Source organism: Charadrius vociferus, unplaced genomic scaffold (assembly GCF_000708025.1).
Source record: "Charadrius vociferus isolate BGI_N301 unplaced genomic scaffold, ASM70802v2 scaffold375, whole genome shotgun sequence".
In the NCBI taxonomy this organism is placed as follows: domain Eukaryota; kingdom Metazoa; phylum Chordata; class Aves; order Charadriiformes; family Charadriidae; genus Charadrius; species Charadrius vociferus.
The window spans coordinates 2,465,663-2,486,476 of record NW_009648440.1 but is presented as its reverse complement, the minus strand read 5'-3'; the positions used below and the strand labels follow the sequence as shown (position 1 = coordinate 2,486,476).

Below are 20,814 nucleotides of genomic sequence, written 5' to 3'. Positions count from 1 at the left end.
TCAGCAGGAGATGAGACAGCTATGCCACCATGCAAATGAGACAGGCTTGAAATATGATGAATCTTCTATCTCCTTTTCCTACTCGACTGACACTCGCTTTGAGGAAGGTTGTAAATGCAAGAGAGATTGTGGTATAATTCCTCAGACTGGCGTTTCTGCCCCCCAGTCACTATTCGATTATCTTCCAAATTGCTGTGTTTCAGAGAGATAAAGATTTTTTATGGCTTGCTGACTTGAAACAACCAGAAGAGCTAGAAAAGAGATGGCTAACCGGCCATGCATAGTAATTCCATTGGTAAATGACAAAATCTTTGTTTGTATGACATTTCCAAAATTACTACAGAAGATGAATCTAAAATACAAAATGTCACATTTGGCATGCAAAACTATCACAATATATTTCAGTATAAAATTCATAGAGGCGTTTAATTTAGAATGTGTTTAATAACGAAGTCTGCCTGCATCAGTAATCCTGCCTTGAGGTTTAAAAAGATTGTCTTATTTATTCACATAATGTTAATTTTTTTATATATGATTCAGAAACCAAAAATATTAAGGTTAAATCTTCATTGTTAATTAAGATTTTCTAATTAAGCTGAAAATAATTGTCATTCAGATTAGTTGTTAAGTACGGTTTGTGTTGAGAAACAAAAGAAGTTTAACAAATTCAACTGTTTATTTAACTGCTTAATTTAATTCTAGAAGCTTTCTATCTATATGGAAATATGCTATCTCTTCCAAAATAAATCCAAGACAGGATTAAAGAAGAGATTATTAGCTACTGTAGGTTTAAACTGTGAGACTACTAAACCTAGTAGTCAAGGTAGCTATTTGATTCTGAGGTGAAGCATGGATTCTTGTATCACATTGCATTAAAAGAAGATGACCTAGCACTAGTGTTTTCTCAAAATAATGGCAGAAATTGATTCCTCGTAGAAAGAAAAAAAAATGTTGCTGATTTGAAGTACCAAATAATTAGTTGTTGCAGAAGCAATTTTATCCATTGAAGTCAACACTGGAGCCAAACTGGGACTCCCTGGTATGTGCCTGACCCTGCAGATTGCATTTGGGCAGCACTGAAGTATCCACTGGCATAGTGGGACAGACCCCATGCCTTTACTCAGGCAAGGATCATACTGCTGTGTCTGTTCCCCTCTGACAACATCCACACTATAAGCTGAGCATACAAGGAAAGCACAGGAAAGGCATTTCTGATACGAAGCACAGCATTTATTCCATACTAAACATTCTGTAACTCAGACAACATCTTGTCAACAGCAAGCAGCAGATGTTTCCTTTTGTCTGGACTTGGAATAAAAGTGCCTGTAGGGAGTTGTTATTAAACTCTACACGTGTTGCACTTTGATTACTATTTTTAAGAGAATCTGATTATATGATAATCACAAGGTGAAAGGATACTCTGCATATTACACAGCACTAATAGCTTTGGCAAGGCTAATAATTAGTATAAAAACATGGCCTGCCCTGTCTTTCACTCTGTGCCTGCAGCCTGCTCATCACACCATGTATTGTGCCTGTCTTGTAAAGCATGGTATATTTTTGAAGGTGTTGTTTTCTAGTTAATTCTGCCTTATTATTGCAGACTAATGGCTTCTGGTGTCATACTTCAACAGCTCCACCTTCCCCGCAAGGATGCCGAACATTTTATTAGTAGTATTTGCATTATTTTTTTATCTGTCATCTCTATGGCTTTTGACCTCCCTAATTGCAGATCCTCAGTTAGCAATAGGTAATTGCAGGTTGAACAAGAAGCATGTTGTCTGCATTTTGGTAGTTATTTTCTAGAAGCAATTTGTTCTGGCTAATTGTATAGCTAAAGTCAGCTCAACCCAGGTCAGTAACTCAGAGCCTTCTCCCTAGGTTGACTGCTCCAAGACACCGCAGCCGATAGAAATTCACATCAAATGCCTGAGGGGAGTCAAAGATAAGGTCCCTAAAGGCCACTATACCCTCAAGGTTTCTGTTCTCAGCCGCTTAGGTGGTGGCTTGCTGGAGTGGCCCAAAGTGAAGGAGCAGCCTCAGGCCAGGACAACACGGCCTATTAGTCACGATGGAAACTTCTACAACACTGAAATCTACTTTGGACAAAGTATCCAGACCGTAAGCAACACTTCTTAAATATGTTATCTTTGCTTTGAAAGTTAAAACACATCCGCTCTTTCTCCTTCAGGCTTATATATTTAATGCATTCCATCATGTTCATAATTTATTTAATAATTTAAGGTGCAATTTAGGAGGGTGCAATTTTTTTTCCCCTAGGTTAACCCTCATCACTCACTCTAAAAGTGCCAAATACACACTACATCACATAGTGTTGTCAGCTAATTTTAAATTTTACTTTTATTCTCTCTTATCTATGCAGCTTGTCAGCTATGTAATTTGATTTCTGTAAAGTAGCTTTAGAATAATAAATGAACGAGTGGGTGTATATAAACACATGAATGCCCAAATCCTTCTGTGAGTTTTTAGCTCCATTGACCCCCATTTGCCAAAAAAGCAGCATTTGGATTATTTTGGAAGGAGCCCAAACACTTGAGGCTCTATTCTGTCTTTTGCGACTGAGGCACACATATTTTCCTGCCTAAGCATGCTGTGCGTGGCAGGATTGTTGTGTGTCAGTTGCTCACTGTTTTAGCTAATGCCTAGTGCTGGTTGAAACATTGGTCTCGGATAAACTCTCTGGCACAGGAGAGCTTCCTTACGGTTGGAAAAACAACCCCCATCTCTCTGTGTAGTGTTTTTGTGTGTTATGAGGCATCGGTAGAACGAGAAGGAGAGTTTTTTCAGTTTTCAATTATTTATTTCGCAGTACGACCTGAACAGTAGATTTCCTCCTCCACCCTTTCTGCTGTGTGAAGTGTTGTGTAGATACAGAACAGACAGACAGTCCCTATCCCAAAGAGCTTTCAGATAAAGCAACTTTTATGTATGGCATTGATCCTTTCAGTTACTTGTGGATAGGTCATTTCAGCTATTGGGTTCGTGATGTATAAAGTGCTGCTAAGTCACATTTTCTGCTTTTTAATTGTTTGTTATCTGTAATGGATAATGAACAGTGTGTCTGTAAATACAGCTGTTGGTATGAAAAGAGTCGTGCATTTAGAGAGAGAAATTGTGAATGTGCCTGTCACATGATGTTATAACAAATACATATATCTGTCAGAGAAATCACTGAGCTGGGATTCCTCCCTAGGCAGGATGCACGCATCCTGCTTACTGCCTGGAAGGCAAAGTACTGTCTTCTCAGGCTTCATTCAAAGGAGAAGACCCTGAGTGGTATGACCAAATGACTCCCACATGCCTCGCCTCTCGCTTTCAGCATTGTGTTTCTCCTGGGTCTTGCCTGCTGCTATTGCTCCTACCTGGGGAATGTAGTAGGAAACTGTGTACCTCTGTTCTCAGTACTAAGCAAGAGCTAGTTCAGATTGACCCGTCTTTTGTCCAGCTGATTCTCAACACAAAGGAACTCCTGACATGAATTTGTGAGGAATATGTGGAAAGTCCACGTACTTTTCTTTCCGTTAGTCTCTACTGGCTTGTGTGGGCACCTCAGTAACTGCTTAGAGGCGTCTATTATGCTTCATCCAAAGGTCTGAGAGAAATGCTTGGTAGTTTTACCGTTTTTCCAGAGTTTGCTTTAAAGTCCTCTTTGACTCTCACAGAGAACATTTAATTAGCATCTTCACCAAACTTAATTTCTAGTCTAGCGCACTAGAGTGCAAGTTTCAGCAAGTCCGCTTAAAATGCAGGACCAGAAGAAGTTGGATTGTGACCTTCTGATGATTCCCTGTCCTCATTACTGTATAACAGACAGCAAAAGCTTAATGTAATAATTTTAGAGCCTCCTCCACCAGCTCATTTTGAAGATGTAGGTGGTGTACTCTGAATAATTCCACCTTTCTGTTCTTCCACCTTGGTATTGGCCCATAACCTTAAAGAACGTTTCAACATAAACCCTTAGGTTCTGTGCTGAGATGAGGCAAATTTTAGGCTTCAGATGGTCAGCTTCTACTGCAAAACTTAGCGTAAGTAGTGAGGTCTTAGTGATGAGCTCCAGCTGAGCATCTGGGTTTGAATACAATCTTATATACAGCACTGCTGCCCTGCGATGTATTACAGTGGGGAAAATACAAGTGCTCACAAATGAAGAATAAGCTCTTATTTTTATTGGCCAGAATAATGATAGGAGTTCAGTGTAAACATGGTGAAAATGAACACATGCTTGCTCAGTATTGAGGGAAAGCCTAGTTTTAACTAATATATTAGAGAAATTGTTCCAGAACACTACATCCTTCCAAAAATAATAACCCTGTCATGTCGGCAAAGTTGGTGTCAGCATGGGTTACCTGCTGCGTACAGAAAGTGCTGGTCATGTAAGTTAGATCTGCCTCAGGGCTAGTCTGACTTGCGCACCCGACCTTTCAAAAATGTTTTTTGTTCATTAATCAATGTTCTTTGCTCCGGCTTGCCAGCTTCCCTCTTTCCCCTCCTTCACTGTCCTCCTTTTTAGTTTGTCAACCTACCTCCCCCAATAGCCTCTGACTACCTATTAGACAGTGGCTACTAATAGCTCCAGTTGAATTTTATTTGGTTTTCAGTGAGGCCAGACAGTCACACGAGTCATTTTCTTCCTTAAATTATGCTGGACAAAACACGTATGAATGCTTTGGATTGGGATAGAATGTAATTGCTGTTTCAAATGACTCTTTACAGTAAAATTTTAGGAATAGCAACTAACAGCATGATCTGAAAGGGATTTGGTTTAGACCCAGCATTTCAAGGATGTTTTCATACATTTAGTTTATGCAAGGGGACTTTAGACTTAGATGGGTTAATACTGTCTGGTTTAGGTGAAGCAAGAGGTATTTTGAAGCTTCACCTGCACTGTAACACAAACTGAACATGAACTCAAGCTGAGATTCAAAAAATGCGGTAGGTTAACTTTGGCGGTAAAGAAGCTTTGTTCTTAAACATTCAATATACTCTTGCAATGCCTGATTTTTCTCAGGTCTGGAATGAAAGTTGGGAAAGGAGATGAGATGTTTACTGTTCATCTAGTAAGGCAGTTACTGCAATTAGATTGTCCTTGGCAGCACCTGCACAGATGTGACTGCATCATCTTTACACTAGAACAAGGATTTTGCCAATATAGTTTCCTTATTGCTGTCTCATGGTGGCTAAGATCCTACTATAGATAAGACCTAAGTAGTGAGTTAAACATTTTTTGTTCACAGGGTACTTAAAGCAGTGTCTTGTTACTCTATAGGATCCACGTCCCAGTGTTAGCAAGTCCAGATGACATTTTTCAGCTTAATGATGACTTGAAGAACACAAATTATTTGCAGTGTTCAAAAGTTTAATTTTGCTCAGAAAGTGGTTTGTTTTTTATTTTTTTTTTTTTCTTTTTTAGTCAGCTTTTCCAAAGTTAGTTCAGTAAACATTGAAATAGTTGTATGAAACAATTGCAATAACATATCCTTACTTTTCAGAGACAAAATAGTTATTAGCTTCAATGGAATAAAAATTGGAGTGTGGCTAAAATACTTCTCTTCTTTTTAAAAAAATGTTTTCAGTTATAATTTCAATTATAAGGGCCAAAATATTTTGTTGTACACTGCAAGTTTCACCTACTTAGAGGAGGGACCTTTAAGGGAGATGTTCCTATATCAAGTATTTGCAATAAATTTTAAACATTTCTGGAACGCTTTTCCAGCAAAAATATTACCTGTTAGGAAGCGAGCTTTTGTTCAGTAGGGGAAGTTCAGATAGGAAATTTTCAGCTATAGGGAAAAGCACTGTAAGCCAACCAGACTGACTGCAAGTGACATTTAAAAAACATTTGTTAAGCTGTCCAGTCACCTGGGATGTCAGTCCAGTGCTGCTGAGGAGAAACAGGGACAACTGTGTCAGTGTTGGGCTCCCCAAGCTGCTTTTTAACCCCAGTCCCTCTGCACCCGTTCAGCATCAGCTCTTATTCTATGCCAGCCTTCCAAAATCGGCACTTGAGCAAAAAAGTGAACTCCGGAAGTATGTGAGTGCTGGCACTACGCATTTTCCCCAGTGTACCTGGAACTCAGGATAGCACTAAATCAGTTCATATGCATATAAAGCCACCGTTTCTGACAGAACAGTTCACAGATCTGTAGATTTTTAGGGAGTATATCAACCGGTTAATATTTATGTATCAGTGTGGCAAGGTACTAGCAATATTATAACAGTAGCTGGGTACCATTTTGTTTTACTTGAGGGAAATTCAATATGAATAAAACAGCAACTTTTCAAACATGACATTTAATCCACGCATGTAAATCATACCAGGAGATCTATTATTCATTATTAAAAGGGCACCATATTTTTATTACACTGAAAATGAAACACAAATGCTGTGAAAAATTTAGTGCCTTTTCCTGAAGTTTCAGGACACTTATCATGCAGTCATCTAGCAGGGGCTGACACTCATTTTAAAATATAGCTACAAAATTAATAAATTTGAACTCTTTTGCTTGGAAAAAGAGGATGTTCTATTTCACTGAATGAGGTGGATTTATCTTTTATTTAAGGCTTCCTAAATACTTAAGATGGCAAAGTACTTTGGTAATGTTCACATTTGGAGTTAGATATATAACGAATAAAGTTCATATCTTTGTTGTTATTAGTCATTTCCAACATTTTCTTCCCTGAAGTGCATTTTGAAAACTACATATATCAGAAACTGATTAACATGACCTAAGGTATTAATTCTTAAAATATGATGAAACAAACAGTTTCAAGGACCTTATTTTCTGTATGTCAGCAGCTGTCTAAGGACTGTGATGCTTTTAGTAATTACAAAACAAGGTATCATTAGGAAAAGTAGAGCACAAACTTCGCCCCCACCCCTGTTATTTTATTCTTGAGCGAAACGCTAGCACAGATGAAGAACATTTAGCTCTAGGACACTTTATAGGACATAACATAAGAGTTTGATACACTATGAAAAAAGATAGGAAGTAATAATGCTTGGCAGTGCCAGAGGACTTTCAAAATGAGAGCCACTTAAATTTTCCCTGGATGCAATTATTTGTAGTTGGGATGATAAGGTGCTACGTGAACCTTTTGGTAAGTGCAAGAACTAAGCTTAGACAGATGCTTGTATTTATTCGAAGACTGCAGGTTTGATGTTTTTTTCACACAGCGGGAACACATACTTATTACTGCTTCTATTTGGTTTATCTGAGTTTGTCCGGGTTTTCGGTCTCCGACTGCTATTTGCTAAATGCCTTTTTGCAACAGTTCCTCAAAAGCCATGTTTTCAGAGGGAGTCTGTTCTGGCTGTGTCCCACCCCTGCGTCACTGTGGGGACAAGTCTCTGCGGCGTGTGCTGCCGGCAGCCCTGGGACTGGGTGCTGCCAAGGGCCCCACGCTGCTGAGGCTGGCTGCCAGCCCTTCGGTTGTGCTCTTCTCCCCAAGTGGCCCTGAGTCCTTTCTCCTTGCTGTGGGGCCAGCAGAAAGCATCACGGGGACCTCCCTTGACCCAGTGCTGTGCAGTGCACGAATCCTGCTCCGTCCACAAGCTGCAGCCGGGTGGTTCCTCTGGGGACCTTTGCTGCCCATAGATGGACTTTCCCAATGTGGAAAGATCTACTTCTAGCATTTTATGAGGACTTGAAAGGATTCACTAAGTCTGGTGTGCTAACATTACAAAGCCATTGTATATTAGTATCGACTGCCTCTATCATATTTAGCATTATGCAATAGATTTATATATGCAAAAGTTCACTACTTATCCCAGGTTTTGTTTTCGGTAGTTAGTTGGAGTTACTTTTCACATGTTATCTGGTCATTGTGCTCCAGTGTTCTTGGAAACCCCCGCTGGACTGTACTGTGTGTGCTCCTTCAGCTTAGACCAACACATCCTGCTCAAAGACCTCAGAAATTTGGCCTACATTATAATGCATCATATTTAGCTAAGGTAAGGTATGTGGGCTGCATTGGAAAATCTCGCAGGCATATGTTAAAAATCAGGAGTATCTAGGGACAGGTGTTTTTTTTGATCACTCCAAAAATCACACCTATTCCCTACCTAATGGGAAATTATAGCCGTGAGAGTTTATGTGAGCCATAGGATACAACAGTTGTACAAAAATGATATATTATCTAGAGCAGATCAACGGGAAGGCAGAATGCAGCAGCCCCTGTCTGTATCCTTAGCTCCAAGTAAACTCCAAACAACAGAGGACACTAAGAACAAAATAAATGCCCGCCCCAGCATTGAACGCTGTGAGTGAAAAAATGGAGCAATTCCATGACTCACCAGAGCTGACAGCCTGGAACTGTGAAAAGGGGCTTAAGCCATTTTGGTCCATAGCTGCAAGTCATGGGAGCCAGCAAAACACCCTAAGACAACACTTTTTTTTTCTTAAAATACCTGGTTTTGAAGTTTTTAATGTTTTATGTAGTTATCTGTGAACCCGGGATGAACAGGTTAGTTGCAAAGCTGTGGTACAGAAATGGGAAGAGGACTTTATGCCACAAAAGAAAAAGAAAGCCTGTTTTAAACATAGAATTTTTAAGCAGAGCAGACAAGGAAAAGGGGATTTGTTATCAGGAGCTGGTCTTCCTGTTTCTTTGCTGGAGCGATGTTTGCTGAGCCCCTGGAAAGAGAGCAGAACCTGATGAGGTCTGGACCATCCAGGAGGTACTGCAGGAGCGTGAACTCCGCATTGGCATGGCTTCCCTGGCGAGGAGAGTGTGGCTGCATTCCATGCTGGACTGATGCTTAAGGTGGAAGGGGATGCTGTGCTACAGGAGGTGTGATGGGGAATCCAGAACAGCATCATGAAAGAGACCTGATAAGGAGCAGCTGGTGGAGCAAAAGGGAGAAGAAAGCTGCCTGCTCCTGCACCAGAGCCCGGAGCAGGCAGAGTGGCACCGCTGTGTGACTCAGCCCTGCGTGCTGAACAAGCCACGTCTCCCTGAGACTCCTTGGCTCCCAGTGGTTTCTGAGAAAAGTACGTGTCGTCTTGACACAAAAGAAATAACCTCTGCTGTCTCATGTCGGTGGCCTGTGTTATCCCGGGAAACTCATGCACTGACCGTGATGAAATCAGTCTCAGGAATAAATAAATGAGACAGGAGTGGCGGGAGAAGGAACCGGGGTTCCTGCTTTCCTCTTACGAAGGCAATTTCTCCCCTTGCAAGATGAGGTCAGAATCCACCCAGGCCAGCGGTATATCACCAGAAATGCTCGGGGAGGCTAGCGCTGGCTGTACCATACATTACTACTCCCTGCTGGTCAAAGAACAGAAAAGAATTAGCAGCAGATGTGCCAGGACAATTAGCAACAGATGCAGAGGCTAAAGCTCACAGAATGCACACATTATTCCCCTGTATTTGGGAAGATAAAAGGCCAGATTCTGGTCCTCTGGTGTAAGGTAGTCGTGCCGCATGCGATGCTGCCAGAGTTAACTGCGCCCTGAGTTATCTCTCCTAGAGGAAAGGGAGGCAGTGGGGAATCATTGCGGCTCTGGCAGCATGGGAGAGGGCAGGAGGTGTTTCCACGGGGGTACTGGATGCGGCTGTGGGAAGGCACTGGGGTGCTTTGGCACGGTGTGTCAGGAGAAATCCTGCTGGCTGCCACCGCCATGGGACTGAGAACGATGAATAAATTGCTTGCTTACAGATATTGCTGCCCTGAGCTCCGTGTGGCTCATCTGCGAGCCTGAGCTTGTGTGCTGTGCCGCAGCCGCTTCTGGTCCATACTGCCCCACAATCAGGGAAGCTGGGATAATGGGTCACAGGAAAGATGGTGGTACTGCATAAAGGTTTAAGGAGATCTGCAAGCTACAGGGAGAGGAGTCAGGGAGTCGTTTGACCTATGTCAGTCTTGAAAAGTCTGTTCTCTTTTTCAGAAATTAGGAAAAAAAAAAGGGGGAAATGAATGATAGTGCACTGCACAGTCCTCCTTTTGATTTGTGTGTTGTTTTGTATTCAGATACCTGTTCACAGACAGGCAGCGATGGAAAGCTGGGGAAGTAAGTTTCCAGCTACTCCAGGACATTATGATGATAGATAGGACTTTTGGAAAACCCTAATAACACGATATTTTATTTTTACCTTGGTCTGTGTTCCTTTTCCCTCCCCTCTGGCCTTTTATAAATTTCAAAGTTACATAAACACTTCCCAAGAATGCCCTTCCCTCTGCCTGTATGCTGGCCTTGCATGTAAACAGGGAGGGCTTGAAATCTGGCCATGAAAGCTCCACCTTATTTTGGCAATAACAGCCTCATCTCCAACACTATTCATTTTACACAGTGAAGTAATTTTTTATTTGTTAATGAAATAGTTTGATGGGAACTGCTTCCTATTTAAATGGTTTTCTACTCATGTTTTACACCAGTGAGGTTCATTTGCTGCAGTTTTCATAAGCAGAAATGACGAGCTGTTAATTTATATGGTGTTTTGCAAGAATCTTCTATATAATAAGAAAACATTGAATTGCCTTAGCTTATTCTAATTCACTTTAATCCATTTGAGTTGTACGTGTTTAGTGGTCAAATTATTGTGTTATGTGAATGAAATAATGTATTTTTTGCCCTTTTTCTTCTAAATTTGAAGCATTTGAAGGTGCAGAGGAGAGAATCAAAGGCTTATTTCTTTCCTGACAAGGTTAAAGCCCAAGAGTAAGTCAGACAAAAACCCCCAAATCCTCATACTGGATCCGTTTATTGAAATATTCAAATAGAATTCATTCTCTCTCTAGAGTAAACGATTTTGTTGCTGAAATTATGGTGGCATATGGGGAAGTAAGATATATTACAATAAAACTGATATAAAACAGTTGAATTCAGAAATAGTGGCGAGAGATAATTTTAGTTCACTATGATTTAATTCAATTAAATGCAACACTGTTAACTGCAGACTAAGAAGAATTGTTTGTGCCTGTGCAGGCACACACAAGCATTATTTATTCTCTGCTGCATCTCTCTTTGCAAAAGAAATTACATCAGTAAAAAGTGGGCGCTGGATGCTTTCATAGCACTGTAAAAGGCTATATACCTCAAAGACCTCAGTGGAAATTTTAGCTGAACAAGGAGAAACAGTGATCAAAGGTGTTAGAGAGCCAGACCCATTGAAAGTCAGAAACTGTGTTTATGTGGTATGCTCTCTTTGAGCATCCACGGTGTTGGTGCAAGCTTGTGGACTAACTTACCAAATGATGTTTCGAAAGAGGTTGCCACCAGCAGGGAAAACATAGCTGCTTATTTTTTTTTTTTCTTCAGAAACAAAGCAGTCCATCAAAACAAACTTGTCAGTTTGAGCTGCCTATGCCTTGCCCATCCCAGGCGCTGCCCCCAAGCCAGGCAGCGGTCTCTGCGGATGCATCTTCTCCCACAGCTCCAGAAAACATCCCTTCCCATTTCTTCCCAGGGCTCTGGGTCTCTGACAAGAGTGAGCAATTACTGATTCCCCTCCTTCTCTAACCACCTGAGCTGTTCCCTGCCCTATACCTGAGCATGATGGCCCAAGCCCACAGAGGCATGCAGACACTCATGGACCGTGGTTTTCAATTGGAGCTACATGCCTTTGTGCATCTGTGCCTATGGGTCGTGCTGGCCTGGCCCCAAATCCCTGCTCTCAGGCTCTCAGGCTCGCTGCCTAGGAGGAGGCTAATGAAGGGCAGGTGGCACAACACTGAGCTCCCTCCCAGGGCTGTCTGACCCTGCGGTTGTGGGACAGCGGGCTGTGACGGAGATGCACGTTCACTGTGGGGATGGGAATAGGTTCAGCATGGGGCTGTTGAGGGGACCTGCCTCCTTTTTGAAACTCTCCTGCTTCCGCCTGTCTATGCCTTCCGAAACAGCAGTTCCCCTGTATAGATCACGCTCCCAGTGGCTGTCAGGATGGAAATGATAAATCCACAGGCACCTGTGTGAATGCTTTGCACACCGGCATAGAGTAACAGGCAGAGAATTGGCTGGGATTTTCGTATGGATTCAACAGAAAGAAATTTCTTACTTGGTGTAGGTATGTTTTATTTTACCATGAGATGTGTGACACTGTCCTACCTGGGTCAGACACACAGTGTTCATACATGAGGACTCCCAGAATGAATCTTACAGCCTCAGGCTTTGTAGCACACAGGTGTGTGACAAAATCCTTATTTTTCTTACTTTGTGTTTTGTCATTATGGTTTTGGATCATGGCATGGCTTAAACATCCAGCTGCTCTAACTCTAAGGAGAGGGATGCTTCCAGTCCCAAAGAATGAGTTTGCAATCTAGGTCCAGGACGGAATCCTATAGCAAATGAAGAATAACTGTGAGCAGGAAACAAAGAAATAAATTTTTAATAGTCATAACTGCCCTTACACCAACTGCTTGACCACTGTCTGTTTGCAGGCAGGCTGGCAGAAGAGGGTGTACTGTGAAGTTATTCTCAAGAAAAGAGTAAGTCTGGGAAACAAGGGAGAAACCGAAAGGGTTGTTGTGATATGGCAGTGATTTCAGCTGCTTATGCTTTGGGATTGTTCAATAATGCAGGTAATTGTCTTTGATCATAGCCTTGTAACCACCACCTTTAATTTGTAGCACAGAGGTTACTATCTAGCACCCAGCTAGCCAAATGAAATGTATGGCTTGATTAAGGATCTCTTTTGTCAGTAATTTGTGCCTAATGTTTTTAGCTTTCCCACGGGCTGTTATAGAAAATGGTAAATCTGGTTTAAATGAAACCTGATACTGTTAATGGTTTAATAGCAGCTGCCACAGGGTTATGGCATTTTTCAACAGATGCTTCTGTTTCATTTTAAGCCTAGACTAAGTCTTAGAATATATTTACATAATTAATATAAAGTACACCTACATAATAATGACAATATTTATAGTTTTAAAAGATTTCCCTAAATGATTTCCTCTCTCTTGCCATTATCTAATCACAATATATAACTTGAAACAGGAAGGCATATTATTAAAATAATAATTTATATTCACCTCTTCAAAAAAAATTATACAGTGCAGCACAACTATGAATATGTATCATCTCCTAACATAGCAGTTAAGAGAGAGAAAAAGCTTAGCTGTACCAGAGTTGTGCTTATAATCTTGCCTACTTTTCAATCAGGAGTGTAAAAAAGTGTTTGTATTTACAAACATCAGTCAAGAAAGAGCTGCGTTGAGGTGTGTACTTTTGTGCAGAAATACTTGAAGCAGTAAAGACTCGTGGCTGATTATCAGCTGCTGAATGTCTTCTGATGGACGAAATCCCTGCTAATTTAAGAAGACTCTAGCATTTTACGCTTTCAATAGCAGGTGATCAGTTTGGATGGATATGTTCTATTTGGAGGTCTTATTTTGAGTTTCAAAAAGTGCTGAAGGTATATCCTATACAACACTTAGTCAGAGGATAGCCTTGAATTATTGTGACCTTCTACAAGTACATGCCAATTCCCAGGGAGGAGAGGAGAAAAGGCTCCTCTTTCTCTGCCTTGACTGTAAGGTAAGGTTGAGCAGGAGTCTCTGCAAGGCAAACATACCAAGGCATTTGCTGCTATGAACTTTGAAGACTGAAATGGGAACAATAGAAGGTGGAAAACATTCAAATAACAGAATAACATTTCTATTAGAGGAGTGTCCAAGATAGTTTATTTATGAGATTAGGCAGTCACAGTTCTCTATAATCCAGGAGAATGTGTAGGAGCAACGGTGGAGCAGAAGTTTTGCCGTGTGAGAGGTGTAGCTGATGTATTTGCTCCCCTTGTTGCCCTTCAGACCTCTTAGCCAGGGTATGATGGTAGTCACCTTCTGTGTTCTAGCTTTTGTATGGTTTTTGTTTTATTTGCGCTTTTGAATGTATTAGAGGCGTTCAACAGGACCTGGGTCAACCCCCACATTCATTAATGAAAACAGTTAAAATTGTGGCATAAAACCAGGTGTCTTTTTCCTGCTTCCTTCTCTACCCTCTTCTTCATGACCTTGCATTGCTTCACACAGCAAACCTTACAGAGGGATTTACATAAAATCATTACTTCAAGGTGTTTCTTCACCCCTGATTTTCAAGTCTTTGCCATGGGAACACAATTGCTTCAGAGCCCTAAGGCATTGGTAACACTCTTCCACAGCTCCAAGCTGCTCAGAAGAATATCTCTAGCTATCTTACAAAAAGTGTAAACAGTATTTGCTGGTCTTTGGTATGCTGAGAGTATACTACCTTGAAATCCTTTTTGAACCTACCCGGAGGTTCACATACTTTGCAAGAAGAGCTTCCCTGCTTTAATTTGAAGAAGGAAGGCTATGATGTACCGATATAATTCCTAGAACTGGGTGGAGAAGAGTTTATGACTTAGTGAGGAGCAAGCCTGCAAGTGATCTCACTGGGTATTTGGATGAACTCTCCAAAGTTGCTGCAAGAAGAACCCAGTGGTGAATCTCAGTAAGCCCTCAGAGGGACACCTCAGATTCCCAAGTTGTTTTGTTACTCTGCCTTAAAGTTTTCTAGTGGCAATATTTTTACACCACTGGTAAATAAAGCCAGAAAGTGAACACCTTCAGAAAGCCAGGGAAAAAAAGAAATCACAAAATTAGCGTGGAGAAACAGCACAGCATTTTCTGTCAGAGTGGAAAATTGTTCAAATACATGATTTGGTGGAAAGAGAAGAGTTGTTAATTGTTTTAGCGTGCAAAATTGCTTCAAAGGTATGAAGTTTGTAGAGCTTTAGATGATAAAAGAAAGCTGGTTCCCTTGTGATGTTTTTATAACCAATAAATCTTCTCTTTTCCTCATTTGCTAGGTTCTACCACCTAAAAAAGCTGTGAAGCCAGGCATGGTCCTCCTCTTTGAACTCTTCCTCCTTCGTGGAACCCGTACTTGGATTGATCGAGAAGTGGGATGGGGAGCTTTTCCCTTGTGTGACAACAATTTAAATGCTTTGGAGGGAAAATTTAAATGTCCCTTCCTTAGAGGCCATTATGACTCCAAAGTTGACCGATTCAAAAAAATTGAAAATTTAATTTCTCAAGACTTGGATCATTGGTTGTGCAATCTCTACTTTCAGGTTTGTATTTAAAAAAATTAGAACTGTTGATTTAGTCGCTGTTCCTCAGAACAGACTCTACTGCACTTTCCTTCTGTCTGCCATAAAATCAATACCGCCTTTCCAAAAAGCAGCTTCTTAACCTACCCAGTAGGCATATGAAGAAAATGAAAATCACATGTATTGCCAACTTTTATGTGAAATTAGTGTGGTTTTTACAGCTAAATTTTAGGATTATCTCAAATATCAAAATATTGTTTGGGGTGCTAAGTAATTGGATCAAAAGTTGAAATTCTGAGTTTGAGTCTGCCACCAGTACATGTTAATTTCCTCCACAGTTTTAGTCAATCTCAGAGGTGCTTTCGCATGGCTGTTGTGGTCAGAACCTTACACTGAATAGTTTTTGGACATAGTTCAGATGTGACATTTTTTGTATGTCTTTGGTGAAAATGGGCCTGAATTAAGAACTCCTCTTTAGTGGAAGCTTTGTTTTCTGGACTTGCAAATTAAGGGTGTTACTGTAACTGAAATATATTCCCGCATTCAGAGTCTTAACAAGACCTCAAATTTATACCTCTTTTATAGTCATGTCTGGCTCAGGAAAAAACACTTACCAAAAGAGATGAATTCTGAAAGCATCTAAATTTTAACATGTGACTCTACATAGCAGAAAGTGTAGTTATTAATTTTCTTTTAGCGAAGGTTTTCAGGCAATTCTCTTTTTTGGGTCTACCAAGAGTAAAAGAAAGTGAAAATAACCAGAATCAGGTAGACATATAAGAATTTATACCAAAAATATACTTAAGATATGCAAGGAAAAAGAATGTCAAAACAACATTAGTAGAGCTATGGTAAAAAAATAACAGAAGAGTCAAAATTGATTGAAATGGGAAGAAGACCCCAAAGCTGCAAAATTAGTCTTTCAACTCAGTGTATAGGCTGGGATGACTTAAGGATCCAGGGAACTTTTATTTTCCCAAATGACTGTGAATTTGGATTTTGAGTTGCCCCCATTTACTGGGATGTCTGCTTTAGTCTGTAAGCATGGGGAAGATGTACATGGGAAACTGATATGACAGAAAACTGTAGTAAATGGAGTACAGACCAATGAGAACTTCCTAAAATCCTCATAGCAGCATCTTGGACTTCTTAGGTTGCTGAAAAGTGTACAAACAAGCATGTTCTGGCTTTGTGGAATACTGGATGTTCATATTTTTTTTTTTTTTTCTTAATAGGTAATTAAACTACCACAGGATTCAGATAAGCAAAATAAGTGTGATATGCACTTTAATCTCCCACCTGAACTTCTAATATATACAAGTGTTGCTGAAAAGAATGGTGTCTCAGAGAAGATTGAACAGTCTGGACCACAAGGTGATGGATTCAAACTTTCATGTTTATATTCAGGCTTTCGTTGGAGAAACCCATAGTCTCATTTCAGTGTTGACTATTCATTATTGTTCTTGTTAAGCTAGATTTTCCTCATTCAGATATCGGTCCAACATGTGTTATAGTAGGAATACCATGATTCTTTTTATTAATATTGCTTAACTTTGATTCAGTTGTGAGCAATTTAAACCAGCCTCCTTGCTGAGGATGAAACTTTCCATGCTGACCTCTGCTTGAGGCTGAATATTGCTTGGAAAGTCTCAGCAATAATAGTTCAGCTGTTTATGACACCAAGCTTACAGGGAAAAATAAAAAAGAAAGGATACTTTTTTGTCTAGTTATTTCTGGAAGAACTCTAGCACCTCCCTGGGCTAGAACAAGGACTTCAAATTTGGCAGGGAGGTAGTTCTGGCATTAGGGGTATGCCTTGTGCTACTCCTATGTAATTCCATTAAGATTCATTTAAGTGGTAACCCATAGGAAAGACAAATTATCGTTTGGTTATGTGCAGCAGATTTCCCTGGAAGCTTTCTTAAAAAATTGCTGAATGTTACTCTTAGACTGAGCATCCTCCCTGGCCTCTGAGTGTCCTGATGTAGTTACATTGAAGACATAATTGACGATATTGCAACAGTCTTGGAGACTTCTCTTCTGTTAGAAACCCAGGAATGAGAAGAATGTCAGGACACTGCCATTGGTTTTTCTTTTTCAGCGTGTGGGATCGGACAAACATTCCTATATTCCTCTTGTTTAACAAATTGAAGGATGCAGCCACCACACAGATTGTAGTGTCTGTGTGAATATTACGTGCAGATCTGAAACAGAGATTTAGTTTTTCAGGACAGAGGTTCCTCAGGCATTGGAGAACAGCAGCAGTGATGCACAGTAGAAGACATGGGAGGAGAAAAAGGAGGGTACTGGAAGGGAAGAAAGAGAGCAGATAAACAGTAATTGTTTAGTGTGTTGAATGGGCAGCTCAAGTTAGAAGTATAACATGAAAAGACGCCAGTAGAAGTATTTTTCAGACAGTGAGTGATGGATTAGGAGATAAAGAAAATGAGGTTTGCCCTGTGACGCTTCTAGGCTAAGCAGCAACTGCACTGTGATCAAAAGGCTTTTATATAATCACCCTGATACCAGAAGCACGGAGGTGCAAACGTACATTGTACTGAGGAGTAAGGTCCTTTTTGTTGCCATATATCTTCTACGTATCTGCTAAGGTGCTTCTAGATGCAGCTCAAAACCATGAATAGCAGATCCAAGGGGTGGAGTTGCAGCCAATTCTTCTTAAAAGTGGAGAGTTATGGACAGGCTTTTAATAAATCAAATACTATTGTTTGATCGTACCATCAGTCTTCACATGCACATGGACACATACATACACATAGAGGCTGCAACTAAATAGGTCACACTTCTGGAAACATGTGGACAAACTCGTGATACTCAGTTTGAAAAGTCCAGAAAGAACTGAGAACGAGTATTAGTGTATGTCCTATTTTGCGCGCAGACCTCTGAAATATGCTGATAAGCTGATCATGGAAGATCTGCAATTTCCATACCAAACAGATTTGCACTAACAAAATTTCTAGGAGTAATTTTTGATATTGTTTATATTTATTTATTTTTCTTGGAGCCTTCTTTAAAGATATTATTAGCTGCTAATATCCCCCATGGGTTTGTTTTTTAATGTATCTATGCAGTGCTACAGTATGCTGTTTCTGCTGGTGATATGTTGCTAAGAGATTTAATAATGGGTAAACAAACACAACATGTGGTAATCCATTTCAAATTAAAAGTTTATTAAACGCTAGCTTGATGACTTTCTGGCTATTTACAATTAAAGGAGCAAACCTTAGGGAACTGGAGATCACGTGGTGAAAATCATGACTTCAACATTTCCAACAGAAAAATGTGTTTATGATCTGTGGCAAGCTGTCGCACATTGATATGCTCTATAAATACTATATTATATCTGTTAAACCACCAAAAGCATGGGGGAAAAAAAGCTCTGTTAAAGTGACATTAAGGTTGAGACACAAACCAGAGAAAGCAAGAACAGTCTAAATGAAGACTGGTGCTCTGTAACTCACTCTACTGCAGTAGTCTAAATAGTGAGTGATCTTACATATCGATACCATATGTGGTGCTGCAACATATAAGCAAAATAGAGCAGGTTAGGAGATGGTGTTTTAACCTTCACTTCAAATTTGTCTTGGTTTTAGAAGTTTAAGACAGAACTTTCATATTATTTCCATTAACTCCAGGCTTCATTATTCTTGTAAACCGCAGCTCTGTGTTGGGCTGGGTATGGCTCTTCCCTGCTGCACAGGATCTCTCTTCCAGAGTACAACACGGGGGAATGCAACATAATACCTCCCATTCTACCTCCTTTGTAGGTCACACAGGATGCACATTAGCAGATTTAGTGTGTCTCTCAGTCCAAACCATATCTTATCTCCATTCTTTTGAAGTGGTGTTCTGTGAGAGGTTCACGGAAGAAGGCAGCTTCCACTTTCATGACCACCATCCTTTGCTTTTTTTAAGAAAAGCCTCTGTTGATCTGTTGCCACATTAAGGGATCACAATCCCTATCAATAAATAAATGACAATTTCTCAGGGGAATTCATTAGCCATTGTGGCGTGGAAGGCAGTAACAACTCTAATAGAAGTAGCATAGGTAGAAAAATTCAATGCAACTACCAGAAACGTTGCCTTCCTAAGCTTGGATCTAAGTAACTCCATCTTCTAAATGCAGGAAAACTTCAGAAATGTGAATCTCGATACAAAACATTAAATATACAAATTATTCAAGTGAACGCTCCTCACTGTGAAATCCACAGCAAGATCCCCTTTGACTTTAGTGCCCATAGACGAGGGGATTAACATGTGGAAAATGTCAGGGTAATGGTCTTTTTGGAAAGTGGCAGCTCTTTCACCCTCAGTAAAGTATCTGGACAGCATTTGTGTATTTGTTCTGCCGTTCAAACACTTTTAGGTCAGACTCGGGCTCACTTGGGAAATGTTACTCTGCACTTGTTGGGAACATTCTTCCAAATGCGTGCTCTTCTGTCTGTGCTGTTCCTCTGACTTGACATGCAAACACCTATTTGTGCCCATCAGAAATGGTGATCAAATAAAATAAGCAAGTAGAAAACCAGGGATGATGTTATCCTGTGTAGTTTGTAGAATCAAAGGAAAACTTTTTTCATTCTAGAGACTTACTCACACCTCCTTACTATTGGCCAGTTTGAAGTCCTGAAGTTATGGTCAGCACTGTTCTACCATATAATGATGTGCACTCAAGACCTTATAAGGGTGCTTACAAGGGAGAAGGTGGAAAAGTTGGCTGGGGAGGATTAAGATACTGAAACAATAATTATTTTTAGTGCCAAGTTGTGTGCAGTTTTTGGCCAAATTACAGCAGAAATCACTGCCTGTACCTAAGTAGTCATGACGAATTGTACATCTTTTTAAGCAGAAGTTAGCTTCTGCTGTCACAGTGCGAAATCAAGATGGTTGGTTTTTTTTTAGCCTGGCTGTGTCGGAGGAGAGGTGTTATTAGCCAAGATTTTCAAGGAAAGTGTTTGAAGGTAGCCAGGCTAGTTTGCTCCCAGCAGCAGGGTGATCTTGCTGTGGTAGAGCTGTGACACGGGCTATATTAGCCTGGGTAGTGTTGTGTTAGCATGGCTACGCTGGTCCCAGTGTCTGGGCTAGCGGAGATGTTTGTGTGCTACTTTCATGTAGAAAGGCTCCTGCTACCACAGCCGTCTTTGGACTAAACACCTACATGCAGATTTTCTGTCTGTCTGTAACATTTTCTTTCCAGAAAGTTTTCTTGTCCCTCATTCCCCCCAGCTCTACCATACTTTGGGAGCGTAAAGAAAAAAGTAACTCGGCTGTTTCAGCACGTGTGGCTCATGTGCCACCTGCATCAACCAGAAGACAGGTTAGAGCAGCTAAAATGTTTTGGCTTCCCTATGGGCTTATAACAGAAATAAATACTATATACAGAAGGATCATTTTCAGGTATACAATTTACCTGGTTACTGTACAATTCAGAGCATTTTTTGGTCTGTCTCCCTTCTGTCTGCTTGCCTGCCTGGCTGTTAAAAATAAGGTTGGTTTGTACCACTTGGCTTCGTCAGTCCTTGAAACTCGCTAGAGCTGTAAAGCCTTAAACAGTTGCGCAGGTCTTTAATTGTAAATTAGTTTTGACAGCACTGCTAGGCAAAGGCCTGGCCCATCCCGTCGTGATGCTAGCCGACAACCCCTTACTGCTCCTAGAGCAAGGAAACATGTGGAAGGAATTGTTCTTTTACATTTCACAGCTTGTCATTTCCTCTGCAGGGCAACCTCTGACCTCCCCCAAAGATCCTGACACCCATAAGGGAAGTA

General features: G+C 40.6%; 1 protein-coding gene across 1 annotated transcript in view; it reads left to right on the top strand.

The window, feature by feature from the left end:
• The window catches only part of OFCC1 (orofacial cleft 1 candidate 1), a 124,706-nt gene that overhangs the window by 45,877 nt on the left and 58,015 nt on the right, over nucleotides 1–20,814 (top strand). The window contains exon 10 of the mRNA XM_009885430.1: nucleotides 1,882–2,121. Coding sequence (XP_009883732.1) covers nucleotides 1,882–2,121 — 240 coding nt within the window. The remainder of the gene's footprint in view (nucleotides 1–1,881; nucleotides 2,122–20,814) is intronic.